The following is a 14,788-nucleotide window of genomic DNA, read 5'->3' as shown; positions in this document are numbered from 1 at the left end:
TGTGCCCTTTCATACACTCCTTTGTATTATAATGAAATACATTTAAACTGAATTGCTCTATTTGATTCAGGTTATAGTTCACTTTATGTGCAGAGCTTCTACATTGTATAGCTTACAGAGGACGCCTGGATGGCTGCATGGTATTGATTGACCTACAGAGAGTATTGCAACTCCTCTTAACCACCATTTGAACCAGTAACTCCTGCTATATTTAAACTTTCATTGCCCAGAGTTGGTGGGGAAGATTAAAAAAACTGTAAACACAGCTGTTTGGCAAGTTTGTCTGGCCATTCCGTTATGTTAGTGGAGTCCGGTATCATCTAGCAGTCACTGTAATACCAGATTTCACCAGCAGGGGATTTTGCAGGTGAAATCAGTTATGGTATCTCACAGTCCCTGTAGAAGAACCACATTGAACTTATGAATGGCTTAGTAGCCTTTTTCTGGCTGTAATTGCAGAGATATATTTTTACATTCTTGGATTTGCAAGCTTGTTTTTAATATAGTAGTCATAATTGCTTTTATTTTGTTATTGTAGCCATTATCTAAACCAATGGTATCTCGCCTATGTGAATCAAAAAAGATTGGCGCAGCTTCGGACATGCAGCTTCAGGTATGCAGAAATGGGTTCATGAAACCTTTGTGACCAGTGGATATTGCACATTAGAGTTAAAGCTGATCAGAGGGGAACTGTAGTTATGGACTTATAGTTTCACAAAGAAATTGTGTGAGTTGTAAAATGATGAAGATATTGAAGATATTCTGTAGCTGCAGACACCAGGGCCAGTTAAAGGTGCTAGTGTAATTGGAGTGCCCATGCATGCATTAAGCCATAGGTGGGTGGTCCACATAGTGATATTTATACAGTGTTTGTGAAGGTGGTTCATAATTGAACAAAATTTGGGAAGCATTTCTTTTAAAGAAAATTTCTTCTCCAGGTTTTTTATTCCATGTTGGATCAAATATATCATGGAGAACACCCCCTCAAAGGCTCAACAACTGACATCTTAAGTGAAACCCAGGAGAAGTTCTATGGTTTACCATATATACCTCATACAGTGAGTACGTTTGTTATGCAAATTACATTTCCCTCTTGTACCTTTTTTTTTTCCCTCCCTTCAGTATTACATTTATCCCCTTAACGCCATGTGTCTGTGCTTTGATACCTACAGCTGTGTTAGTGTAAGAAGCCATAGCTATCATGAGATTACAAAAAAAATCTGATTGGATGGTTTGTGTCACTGCTAGCAGCCTTGAGTAACCACTGTAATTTCTGTCTTGTGGCGTTTCTTTAAAGAAGAACTCAGGCATAACTTTTATTAAGCCTTGCAGTGGGGCTACCAGCTTGTTTTAGTCTAAGTGCTAAAATCAAAAAGTTATACTCAGCCAAACCTCCAAGCTCGCTTGTTCTTAGATCGGTCCTTTCAGCCTCGCTCCCCCTCCGCTGCAGAGGGCTAAGGATCCTTGAGTCATCACGTCCAATACACTGTATGTTAGATGTGAGGATGCCGTGGCACACATCATCACTGCACCATCGGAGAAGACGGGATAGAAGGCTCAAGGGATCGTGTGAATATAACTTTTTTTATTCTAGCACCTAGATGAAAACAAGCTGGTAACACTTGCAGTGTGGGGGTTCAAGGGTTCATACGTTTTGCCCAGGTTCTTCTCCGACGTGTTTTATTCTACACTGCACTGTGCCTGGACAGGCATGGGTCTATAGAAGTGGATCTGTGATGGCTACATACACTGGTAGATGCAATCATATCCAAAGTTTTCCTTATACTCCATTTGATCTGCAAACAGGACAACCATCTTGGCTCTATGCATGGGACTGGATTTTGCAAATCTTGATACTTAAAAGCTGCCCTTGGATTCAAAGAAAATATAAATGAAATGACCTATCAAGGCTTATATGGATAATATGAATATTTGGATATTTGTATAGTTTAGGTAGTACTTTTACTGAAAGATTTAGATTTGTTTTACCTTTAACCCTTTCGCTGCCAAGCCCTCGGAACATGTACGGCATACTGAGCTGGCCAGCTGGAAGCACTTTTGTAGCTCCGTATGCCGTACGTCCTTGGCAGCGAAAGGGTTAATCCATTTAGTTTTTTTTCCTTTTAGGCAGGCTCTTGCAGTACATAATTGGTGGATCTAACAGAGATTGTAAAATCAGATTGTAACTTGTGTGGCTAGATTAGGTTTTGGAGAGTCTGCACTGTGAGCCAGTCACTGGATTCATAGGATTTGACTAGGAAGGGGCTCCACCTGCCATCTCCACACACTTTGCTGCTGTGTCTCTGCTGGGCATCGTCCATTAGAAAATAGAAAATCAAAAACACCTATTCTTTCTAACCACCTGAAATGACAAGTAATGCAGAGAATACACAGCCTAGTCTTGTATAACCACACGTGTGTCTGAAGTGTCTTCTGCAGTAGTGACTTGTCATTTAGAAGTAATTCAACTGTAAGCAAACCAGTGCAGGAACGGAAAAAGCAGAAAAGACAGGTACTGTTGTCAAGTAGACTTGTGAGGAATCTGACAATGGTTGTACATTTTTGTGAATTGGATGATAAAGCGGTACTAACAAAGCAAGAAGAACAGTACTGATCTGGGCCAGTTTACTAAGGGGGGTTTGCTGAAATGTATGTCATGGCAAAAGCTACTACTGCTTTCCGTCTGCCCATTCTATATCAACAAATGGATGGCGCACTCTATGCAACGGGTCCCCATACACCAGAAACATTTTAAACAGCTGCTAACGGCTGTTACATACAAGTGTTCGGGCAGCTATAGAGCCATCCAACTGCTTGTATATTGTGTGGGACTGTGTGGACTTCCGCTCCACTGCCCGCTATCCCCGAGAAGCGGGACCAGCACTGCAGGTCTCGTTGCCTGGATTGGAGGGAGATCACGCATCCACCTAATTATCTCCCCTCAGAGCACTGAATGCGCAAGTGATGTTTATTACATCACTTCCACTTTCAGCCTGTCTTTTCTCCGGCTGCTGTAGCTGAAGAAGGAACCGGTGAAGCATGATCTGTGACATTAGGGGTCTAATAGATGTCTCCATAAAGAGGGCCTGTCACTATATATTTCATATCACATAGGGGGGCTTATTATCCCCCATGTGATAGCAATAGAGTTAAATGTAAAACAATTAAAAAACCCACACAAAAAAAAATTAATATCCCCCACATACATACACATACAAACGCAAATGCGTTGGGTGCACTTATGTACAAAAACTGCTGATTTTTTTAAAATTTTCTCTACTTTTATATAGTAAAAAATAAAACCCCCAGTGGTGATTAAATACCACCAAAAGAAAGCTCTATCTGTCCCCCAAAAATGATACAGTATAAAACTCACTGTGGTACAGCATTGCATGACTGAATAAATATCAGAGTACCTCAGTGCTGAATACTAAAAAATGGCCTGAAGTGAGTTTAACATCACGGTCTTCAAATGGTTAAAGTCCCTGTAATTACAGAAAAATACCTCCTTATCTGCCGCAAATGGGGGCAAACAGTGTTTTGTTAAACTTCTCAACTCACTGTCTTCATCTTCATATTATAGTCAGGAACTGACTTCCTAAGATGAGCACTAGGAGAGCTAAATAAACCCCTTGAGAGAACAAGCTCTGACAGCTCTGACTTTCTAACGAGATCAGCCGGTAATGTTTCTTACAATTGTAAAACCAGTACAAAACCAGCTACCACAGTACATGCTAATCATGACCAAAACAGCAGCTTTGCCTGAATTCTTATCACATACAGTAAATGCTTTTACAGTGTCAGAAAACCAGCAGCAGCGGGAGTCTGGGGCAATGATTTCAACAGCTAAGCACTACTTTTACAAATGATGCTTTTAAAGCAGAACTCCATCCAAAAATAACACGCTTGATGAATAGCCTATTAAAAGTTATAAAATAAAAAGCTGCTTTCAATGCAATATTCAGTTTTAATCCAGAGCTTCCCTGCGATATTTCATTTTCCACCACAAGATGCCCTCAGTCTGATGGCCAGCATCAATTAATCTTCCTCCTCTCGGCCAAGACAGAAGTTGTTGCGCCCCAACCTGTCAGTCAGTACCTGTGCAGTTAAAGCAGGACAGTGCTGAATCCTCTCTTTATATCTCTGCTGCATCTGCATGCTTCTTGTCATCACATGAACTGATTGGTTTCTTGTTCTGCTTTCCCCTCGCCCTCTCTTGCGCTCTGCTGTACAGGCACTTCTGGTATCGGCTCCTTGGTCAAATTAGAGTGGTATTAAACTCTCAAACTTTTTTAATAATGAGTCCATATTTCTTTATACTTTTTCACCCAAGTAGTCATTATGTTTGTGAACAGCTGGCTCAAACTCCTTCAGCTCAGCTTCCCTGAAGTTCCCACCCAGTGCAAGATCACATGGGAGAGCACAGTCTCCAGCAACTGTTCATCTAATAGCTTAGAGATGGGAGTAAGGGGGAGGAGGAGAAAGGAGCAGAGGATTGGTTTGCCTTGCTGTGTTTGTGGAGACACACAGAGCTTCTTAGTACACACAAGGGTGGCTCCATAGGACCCTAAAAGGGGGAGCAGCCACCCTAGAACAGGATATCAGGACCAGTGTTCAGAGGATCAGCTGAGTCTGCAGAGAACTAAAACTTTTAAATATCAAGGAGCAGCATCCATTGTAAGTGATTTCATCAGCTTTAAAAAATGCTTTAAAAACCTTTTGCCTTAATATCACTTTAAGTTACTTACATTTACATACCTTGTTTAATGATTACAGGTTTCCTATAGGTGCGTAGAGCTCAGCTTTAGGCCCCGTTCACATTGAGCGATTTATCGCGCGATTTTTGCAGCGATATCGCTCATATTTCTGCGTGATATCGCTCTATGTAGCTTCACCAATACATTTCAATGTAGCTGTTCACATCTCGTCGCTCAATATCGCTTGTAGCTCGTCGCTGGTAGCTTGTCGCTCCTACATGACCCTTTTTTCGAGCGATTTTGAGCGATATTGCTCCTGATTGCATACAGCCCAATAGGAAAAAGTTGCGTGACACGTCGCTCAATATCGCTCAAAGTCGCGCGATTTTCATGTCGCTCAGTGTGAATGGGGCCTTAGAGGAGAGGGATTGTCCGGGTTTGGGGTGGGGATTGTTAAGTATTAGCCTGCTTTAAACTGCGTCTTCTGTTCTTACACGGTATTGTACATGGAAGCTAATACATTTCTCTTTCTGGAGTGTACAATTTCAGGGTGCATTACCCCACCGGTTTGTTTTTCTCCACAGTCACTTATTATTTGTTATGATATGTTGATCTTTTTCTAACAAGCCTGATTAACTGCTCGGTTTGGTAGATCCCCGAGAAAGTCACAATAGTAGTAAGCCACAAAGATCTGCCCAACCACCTGGCTTACGTCTGGAACCACGTAAGTGGTTAATTGGATGTTAAATTCCGATCCTCTTCCCCCTGAGTAAATAGGTTCTAAATATTTACGTTTCCTGCCATCCTATATGTATCGATGACAGTTTTGCACAAACAGTGAAGTGTTGCAAACCGGACCTTTTAATCTTTTGTTATACTCCACAAGCAAAATGAAAACAGTCTCTCAGCTGGTTTATTTTAGTCTTCCAAATCAAACACATTTCTAGCTGCAGACAAATTATTTGGCAGTAGGGCAACTGGCGTTTGTGCTTTTTTTTTTTTCTTCAAAATCTGCTGAACATTGCAGCCTGTTTGAAGGCTGAAACTTTTAAAAGAGAATATCTTTCTCAAATGTTTTCTAATTTTTTATAAAGGAGGAAGGCTTTGAACTCGGCCTGGTTTCCATGGCTGCCTATGTTGCCAGTTGGGGAGGTTTACCGCCACTTTCTGTTCTGGTGACACAGCAGGAAGTATGGGGAGATCTCTCCAATGGGGATATTCATATTCATGGTTTTTTGCATATCCATTTCCTTGTTCATGTTGCACCACCACTGCATGACGTTTGTATTAACTTTTTTATTTTTCAATAAAATTCTTGCAGAGATTATCCTCATTTCCTCTCCCAATGAAAAAGCAGTAAGTGAAAAGTAAATCTCTTCAAGGGCCCACACATAGCAACACAAACTAGGCAGGTTTTAACCCTTTGTCATTCTAGTCCAAACAAAAGTAATGGCTGAAGTTGTACTTTTAAGACAAATGAGTATCTAGTTAATTTTAGGTCCATGCATCATCCCCTTCCCAAGCCCCCCTTCCTCCCTTCCCAAGCCCCCCATGGTATTTTTTTATTTTTCTCATGTCTTCTGGCCAGTCACGTGACATGTTGAATCCTCCTTTTTGATCAGCCAACTGTGGTCAGTCCTGGATAATGCAGAGAGCAGCACTGACATGATGACATCCGTGCTGCACTCTGCATTAAACACTGAGTGCAGGGCACCATGCTCTCTCCTTCTTCTGTCTCCTGGGCTGAGTGACACTGTACCTCATTTACCCTGGGAGACTGAGAAACCCTTGTGAAAAAGAAGCAGGGCAGCACTGGATTGAAGGCGAGTATAACAGACAGATTTTGTTTTTCCCTTGCTAGGGGGCCCAGGGGAACATTACAAAAAAAACAATGTAGCCTGGACTGTGTGTGAAAACATGCTTATCCTTTAGGCTGGTTTCATACCTGGGCGTACGGAATATGCGAGTTGCGTGCCGTGCATTTTTACCGCGATTTGCGGTAAAAGAAACGCGTTTACAAGGGCTATATCCTAATGGATACGCGCGGAAAATACTCCCAAAAAAGCCCCTGTACTTCTTTGGGCATAGGGCGTTTTTCAGCGCGTTCCTACTTGCTGAAATACGCCCAGGTGGGAACCATGCCCATAGGCAATTATTGGTTTTCACATGCTGAGCTTTTTACAGCACGTCAATCAGCGCTGTAAAACGCCCAGGTGTGAACCAGGCCTTAGGGCATTGTCTGTGCAGTGTGTTTCAGACTGCAATCACACGTAACGGCATCTTGTCGTTATATGAATAAGAAAGGGTTATCTGCACCTCCTCTGTGCACGCACTGAAATGCTGCGTTAATAACGTGGCTGTATTATCACCTATGTATGAGCAGCAAGCAGTATGTAAGGGTAGCTCAGGCTAGTGTCACACCACTACCATTGAGGCATGCATCACTTTTTTGAGCACAGTGGGCTGGCTTGAAGTACATGCATACAGTATATATAAGTGATTTTGCCTACCAAAGGATTTGTATTCCATTGATGTTTTTGATGTTTTTAGCAGTTTGCCTAAGTAACTAAATAGCTATAGGTATTCTAGTGTCGCCAGAGCAGTTACTGCCCTGATGTATCTATGGGAGGCATCCAGACAACTGACTGTCCAAGGGATTAAAGGGTTTTGTTTTAAGTAAAGTAGATAACTGTGATTGAAGTAGGCGGCATTCTATTTTTCTGGGTAGCTCTATAAAATTCAGCCTTTACTATTATAGAATTAACATTACTTTCACGCTTAATTCCCATTTATGGAAAAGTGTGTTGGGTCCTAGCCTAGTATAAGAATGATTGACATGCCACTGTTTTCTCATGTAATTACACTGTCAAATAACACTAGGATGTTTCACTGCTGTCATGTAAACCTGACTGTACTGTCCTCTCCTTAATATTGTAATGAAAGAGGGTGTCACCTTTCTGGCTGCTGCTGCTGGGGATTAGTTTTTTTGCATATATTGAAGCATTGTTACATGATGTAACCCATATTTCAGGTCTTACTCTATGCATATATGAAGCATATAAAATTGGAATCTCCGGAGCTGAAAATCATTTAAGGAATGATGTTAGGGTAATAATGAACCGTATTGTGTGGCAATAATAGTTTGAGTACATTTCTGTGTGTACTTAGTCAATTATTACTCCCCTCCAAAAATGTAGTATTCAAGCTTAAAAAGCACCTATTTTAATGCTAAACTTAAAGCATATCTTTACCAAAAACAGAAATGTAACATGTTGCAACTTTCCAGTTGTTAGATCTAGTTGCTGCATTAGTTTTCTTTTTTAGGCTTTTTTTCCCTTATTTCCACCTAATTCTACAAACATACTTCCTGTGGTAGGGAGGCTGCGCTTACTCCTCCAGTGTATTTATGGAGGCAGCTATGGTTGTCACCCTGACTGGACCTCAAACATGTCTGTCTTTGTTCATCTGCATTAAATGTTGGCTTTATGGGATTAGTGGGTAACACAATACCATGAATCACCAGGTATTATTTTAAAGAAAGTTGTAGATTTGAAAATACTGAAAACTATGTTTAGAAATGTATTTTTGCCCTGATGCTGGCGACGTACACTGTACGTCGTCAGTCACGAAGGTGTTAAAGGTTAAATGAGATTTGAATTTGGGTTCAAATATATTTTAATTGCTACAGTAGATCCTCAGTAAGCATTTTAATTGGTCCTTCAATTCTTTTAAAGTTCCCTAGAATCTTTAAAATAAAAAAGCAAAGATACTATTTACTATGATCCTCCAGCTTGAGATTCATGCTGGCCTTGCTGCACATGTGTGCGTGGCCCAACTCTTCCATTTTATGTGTGAAAAAGCATGCAAGCTGCTAACCACCTCTTGCTGTTAGGCCTTGTTCACACCAAGCGCGGAGCAGATCCGGACCAGAGCAGGTGCAGACCGCATCAAAACTGCGTCCAATGTATTCCTATGGTATTTTGACCTCCAGTTCACATTGCAGCGTGCTGATCCAGATCGGATGAAAAAACTGCGGCAAGCCCTATTTTACCTGCTCTGGATCTGGTCTGGAATGCATCTAAAATGCATGCAAGTGCCTGAAAGCCCATGTTAAACTTAAAAAAAAATTGTTTTGTTTTTTTTTAACCAAAACCTGCCCTAAACGCATCCAAAACGCGGCACAACCCACTGCACTGCGTGTGCAGAAACCTGACCGGATCTGGTCTGCATTTGGTGTGAACAAGGCCTTAATCTACGTGTGTAAGCTATACAGATGACCTCCTTGGTTTAGAGGACTAGCAGATGTCCCTGGACCTGCCTCTTCACTATCTGCCCAGGAAGTGATAGTGAGGGCTAGTACTGCATTCCCTCTCTCCTCCTGGGCTATTAGCAGAGTGGTTGTGGGACTTGTCACTATCGGTCACCCTATAGTACCTGGGAGCTACAATTGTATTGCATGAGTATGTCCACACAGGAAGAGTGATATCTCCGGCAACACGGTGATGTCATTTCATCCTTGCATGGAAAGCTGTCTGCCTATTGGCTAACAGTAACGAAGTGGTCCTGTTGGCATGCCAAGAGTGTGCTTTGATAATAAGGCCACGCCTCTTCAACACATCTCATAATGCTGCACTGTTGGGTAATGGGTCAGATGCGTTCTTTCTCATGATCCTCTGGTCTAAATCAATGTGCTCCATCTTACATCTGCATTGTACACAGAATATTCTCATTCTTGGGTTAGCTAGTACATGAAGCACTGAAGGCGCTCCCATCCTAGTCGCCACTGCACTGAGTTGTATGACCGTGCTTGCTACCACAACACTCGTGTATGACCCGCTCACCACAATGCAGTGATGCACACAACCCTACTTGCCACCACTGCACAAGGCTGTGCTTCTCTACTGCAAATCGCATGGCATCAGAGCACGCTTCTTCACTCCACCGACGCACAATTAATCATTTACCTCCATTGCACCAAAACAAACCTCCATCACTGTAACAATATGAACTACCCTCCTCTTAGCCACGGAACCATTTTGCACTTCCATATTAATCCTATTCCGTGAATGGGCACACTTTTGCTATTACCGTTTATGGGTTCTAGCACCAAGAAGACATTTCTATTTTACAAGGCAGAATGAAATAATTATCCAGGATAAAAAAAAAGAGTATGCGGAATTCATTTTACTTGCTTACTTATAGAAACAGCCTAGGGACATGTAATTAAATTATGCTGTGGATGGGAAGTGAAATTGTTCAAATGAAGGCTTAGAGAGGAGGCTGACAGAAGCTTCTGCAGCCAAGAGTTATATTAATTCTCCGTGTCAGGAAATTTTGTGTACATTAGTATGTATTATTAGTATAGTATTAGTTTTCTTTTAAGTTAACCACTTGAAGACCAGGGTGTTTCACCCCCTTCCTGGCCAGGCCATTTTTCAGTATTCAGCGCTGTTGTACTTTGACTGACATTTATTCCGTCATGCAACGCCATACAAAAGTTAATTTTATACCCTTTTTTGGGGACAGATAGAGCTTTCTTTTGGTGGCATTTAATCACCACTGGGGTTTTTATTTTTTACTATATAAAGGAAAAATTGCCTAATTTTTAAATTGGGGTTAGGGCTTTTCCCCATAGTTCTCAGGGTAACGGGAGAACACAAACTAGCGTCCTCCCGTCACCCTCAGCTCAGTATACCGCAAGCTACAGCTTGCGGTATACTGAGACGCCACAGTATACCGCGCGCTACTGCTCGCGGTATACTGAGACCCGCAGCTGAAGCGGATCCCGACAATTATGTCTGGATCCGCCCAGCTGCGTGACTGACAGCTGGCTCTGCCTATCTAGAGGCAGAGCCAGCTGTACCCGCCCCCTCCCCGTCCGATCCGCCAGTCAGCGCTGGCGGTTCGGAGCGGGGGGAATCCAGCCCCTGTAACGGCAGAGAGCCGCGACAGGATCGAGAGGTGAGCGAACGCCGGTATGTGTTCGCTCACCTCCTGATCTACTGAGCCGACCTGTGACAGTCTCATTGTCACAGGTCGGCTAGAACTATGAGGTGAGTGCTTTTTAAAGTTCTCCTTTAAATGCTCTTTGGTCATGTACATATACAGATGTGTATCTCCTAAATATTAAGATATTCTGTGCGTCTTACATGTTTACTTCATTTCTTCAACTTTCTCCATGTTTGATTGCAAGTCGGCTTGTCCGGAGGTTCTAGGGGTGACATGCCCAGTATGTCCATCTTCTGCAGTCATTACAAAGCAAAATGATGGTGCACCGTGTCTCCAAATTATTTTCAGTACTGTACAATAATTGGTAATTGTGGAATTCAGCTTTAAGTGTGATATGATTACTTTGACTTAATGGAAGGGAGGACAAGAAGGCTATTGTGGAAGCTGGAGGTTGATTCAACTCATCATTAACCTCCCAATATCTTTTTCTGGGTAGGTCTCGTCACACAAAATCCATAAAAAAAGATTTCAGGTGTATGATAGTTGCTTTGTGGACTAGACCAACCAATGACTTCTTGTACCCTCTCTATGTCCAATGGTGAGCTCTTCTCACCTAAGTTCTGAATTTGTTATGTCCTCCATTCTGTCCACCTAAGCAGGAACAATTTTATACATCCCACAGCATTCTGATACATCTTTATACAAAATATATGATAAATGTGATAGGGAGAGTGAGAGACTTGCTAAGCACCACAACAGGAAGGTCGAGCTGACATCTGAGGGGCACAGAATCCCCAAGAAACAGCATTTTCCGGTTGAGTGACCCTTACCCATACCAGCATATGTATTGAATAATGATCAGGCAACTCTGAGGGCTTGTTCACACCAATTGCGGTGCGTTTCAGAGCGGTAGCTGCTGGAACACACCGCAATCGCCCACAAAACTTCCCCCTTCGTTTTGGGGCGGGAGGGGGCGTGCAGCATGTAGTAACCTTTTTTAGACCACTACAACATACTTAATACTTGTGCAGAACCCTACCAGCTCCAAATACTTTTGCTGTGCTTTTTCAGATTTTGTAGATATATATGAAACCTGACAAAGACTTCTTTCAACTTTCAGGGTTTTTTTCTTTTTTTCCATGTGTACTTTTAATTAACTTGAAACTCTCACAAGCAAAACTGTGGCATCTCTTTTGACAAGGTAATCACCCTAGATTGATATCAGGCTGACTCAAAGGAGCCATCTTTGATTGCATATTCTGGTTACCTTTGAGCTTGTGAGCACCGAAGGCAGGCAGTGACAGGACCTGCAGATGGCACATTATCAGAAGCCTTTGGGCCTTACTGCACAACTGTTCTTATTAACTGGATGGAATGTCTGAGGAAGAAATTTCAGAGGTGGTTCCAACTCTGTGCTGTTACAGATAATAGACGTTACCCCATCGATCCAGTCTTGCCTCTAGTATAACCTCCAGGCAAGACCAATTTCATATGTGTGCAGATTTAGCCTTTGTTCATTTTTTTGCTCTCTCTGCCTTGGAAAAGACATGTCCTAGTTTGTGTGGAGCATGTTATGAGCGCTTATCATCTAGAATATTACAGAAAATAACTCTTGTGTTGTTATTATTCACACTATTGTCCTAAATGCTACCATTTAGTAAATTGGCAAATGTCATAGGGTTTTACAAGATCACAATTTTTATTACGGTCTTTAAAGATCGTTATTAACTTTGATTGTGCTGTCATTAAATTTAATTTTTTGGGTGTTGACAACTCGCTTTCATAGGAATATCCACATTAGAAGTTGTTGAAGAGAGCTAGCATAACAGCTCTGTCTTTTTTTTTATATATTTTAAAGCAGAACTTCAGGAAAACGGCTAGAAATACACATATGTGAACTGTCTTACCTGCCAAATGCTCTGTTCAGCCAAATTTGTTATTCACATACATCTCCCGAAGAGCAGACTCAATTTTTTTCCTGGATAGTACTGTATGTAGCCTTGAAGGTTCCTATGCTAACTCTCAACGTCTAGCCTGCTTACTGGACAGTGAATCAAGATCACAGCCTCAATGCAGTGGCCTTGGAAGGAGTGATCCAGAGGAATTTAATGTTCTTTTCCAGGGAAACCAGTATAGGACAGGTGCAAAAATAAAGACTGGCTGAGCAGTGCTTGGCTGTAAGCCTGGAATATTATGTTAACGTTGGATACATTTTCCTCTTATGTTTTTTCACATTTCTAATACAAAGTGCCCAGATACAATGTATCAGTTGATGTGTTTTTGATTGCACTATTGCACCTGAGTTTTATCGTTTGTATGTAATGGTTTTCCAAATCACCCTTTTTAACAAAAAAACATATTAATAATAACTGCTGCAAACAAGTAATGCAGTGTCAACAGAAGTAGAGACCGCAAGCGTATGCATGTTAAGGTGCCCATACACCTTACAATTATCTGCAGATTTTCTGTGGTCGGATGGAAAAAGTGCAACAGATTGGCCCGGGTGGAGATTACTCCATCCACACAGTTAAGTGTAGATGGAGGAATCTGTTGCACCTTGACCACAGAAAATCTGCAGATAAATTGTAAGGTGTATGGCCAGTTTAAGCTTGTGATAATAGGAGCCAATATGCCCATCAGCGTGTTGGTTCAAGAAGAGTGGACTAAAAAAAAAAATGCATGGGGCCTGAGTCTAAAAAACCAAAAAAAATTGACCCATGATAAAAGTTCAGAAAGGTCTCCAGCAACTCTCAGGTTTAGATGAGGTGTGGGTTTTGTGGATCTTCATTATTCATTTATTCTCGAGCGGCTCAATGTTGAGTACCAGTTAAGTAACTGTATTCGATCAGTCTCTTAAATCCTCCTACAGTCATAACAGTGATTGGGGTTGATGTCATAAGTGTACCTTGTAACTTTTTTGAAGTTTCAGAGTATGAGGGCTTATTACACCAGCAGCATTGGGCTGCATTGCCCAATGCAAGGACAAGTAAAATAACCTTATTTCATATGGTTGCAGCATTATAATAGCATTGAAGTTTAAAAAAAAAAAGGGGGGAGGGGATTTTTTGGCAATTGTAGCACATGTATGCGTGTGCTTTGGTGTGAATGAACCTTGATATGTGTGAGAAAAGCTGTATACAAAACCAAGAACACGAAGGATATGTACAGGCTAGGGATGTCCCGATAACGATGCTAGCATCGCTAATAGTGTGTGTACTATAGTGTATACTTCATATAGAGTATTAGTATAACATTTTAAAGTTTTATTTCCATATACTATGATTGCATTTCATACCCACATCATGAATTACTATACTGCCATAGCACCTCTGTCAAACTTTTACAAATACTGTCTGAACTAGGAAAGCTTGTTAATAGAATACACTTAAAGGAGAACTATGAGGTGAGTGCTTTTCACTCCTCCTCATAGTTCTAGCCGACCTGTGACAATGAGACTGTCACATGTCGGCTCAGTAGATCAGGAGGTGAGCGAACACATGCCGGTGTTCGCTCACTTCTCGATCCTGTCACGGCTCTCTGCCGTGACAGGGGAGGGGATGGATTCCCCCCCTCCGATCCGCCAGCGCGGAGTATGTCTCCTATAAAATGTGTTGTCCAATCAGATAGTACTGTACTATGGACTGTACTGTACTATGGATCATGATTAACCTAATCATGTTATCAGGGGCGTAACTAGAAATCACAGGGCCCCATAGAAAAAGTATCGGTAATTGGTATCGGCAAGTACATGAAGGCCAGTACTTGTACTTGTACTTGGACTTAAAAAAGTGGCATCGGGACATCCCTAGTACAGGCACCAGGGTTTGTGTAACTGCATCATTCCTGGACCAGCATCTTTGACCAGATACTAGTACTAATGCTGTATGGTGCCAAAATAAACACAGTGCCAAACATCTGGGACAAAGGCAAGATAAATGCTTTGTCAAGGGAGTACTGTGATCTCTTGGAAAAGGTAATACATAGCCACAAGTGTTACACATTCACTTTACTTGAAAAGAACAGGAACAAGACATGAGAAAACATATCTGACATTTAAAGTGCACATTTATCCCCTTTCACTAAAAATCACATCCGCATGCTTTGCATGCTGATATGAAATCATCTTACATTCATTAGTTTAA

The 14,788-nt window shown here is 41.6% G+C and overlaps 1 protein-coding gene across 1 annotated transcript in view; it reads left to right on the top strand.

Annotated features, from left to right (window-relative positions):
* The window catches only part of MIPEP (mitochondrial intermediate peptidase), an 87,412-nt gene that overhangs the window by 45,647 nt on the left and 26,977 nt on the right, over positions 1-14,788 (top strand). The window contains exons 15-16 of the mRNA XM_018572004.1: positions 539-613; positions 939-1,058. Of these exons, the coding sequence (XP_018427506.1) occupies positions 539-613; positions 939-1,058 (195 nt within the window). The remainder of the gene's footprint in view (positions 1-538; positions 614-938; positions 1,059-14,788) is intronic.

Source organism: Nanorana parkeri, unplaced genomic scaffold, assembly GCF_000935625.1.
Source record: "Nanorana parkeri isolate BGI_ZX_2015 unplaced genomic scaffold, ASM93562v1 scaffold1897, whole genome shotgun sequence".
Classification (NCBI taxonomy): Eukaryota; Metazoa; Chordata; class Amphibia; order Anura; family Dicroglossidae; genus Nanorana; species Nanorana parkeri.
The sequence above is the reverse complement of the archived record's forward strand: the minus strand, read 5'-3'. Positions and strand labels throughout refer to the sequence as shown.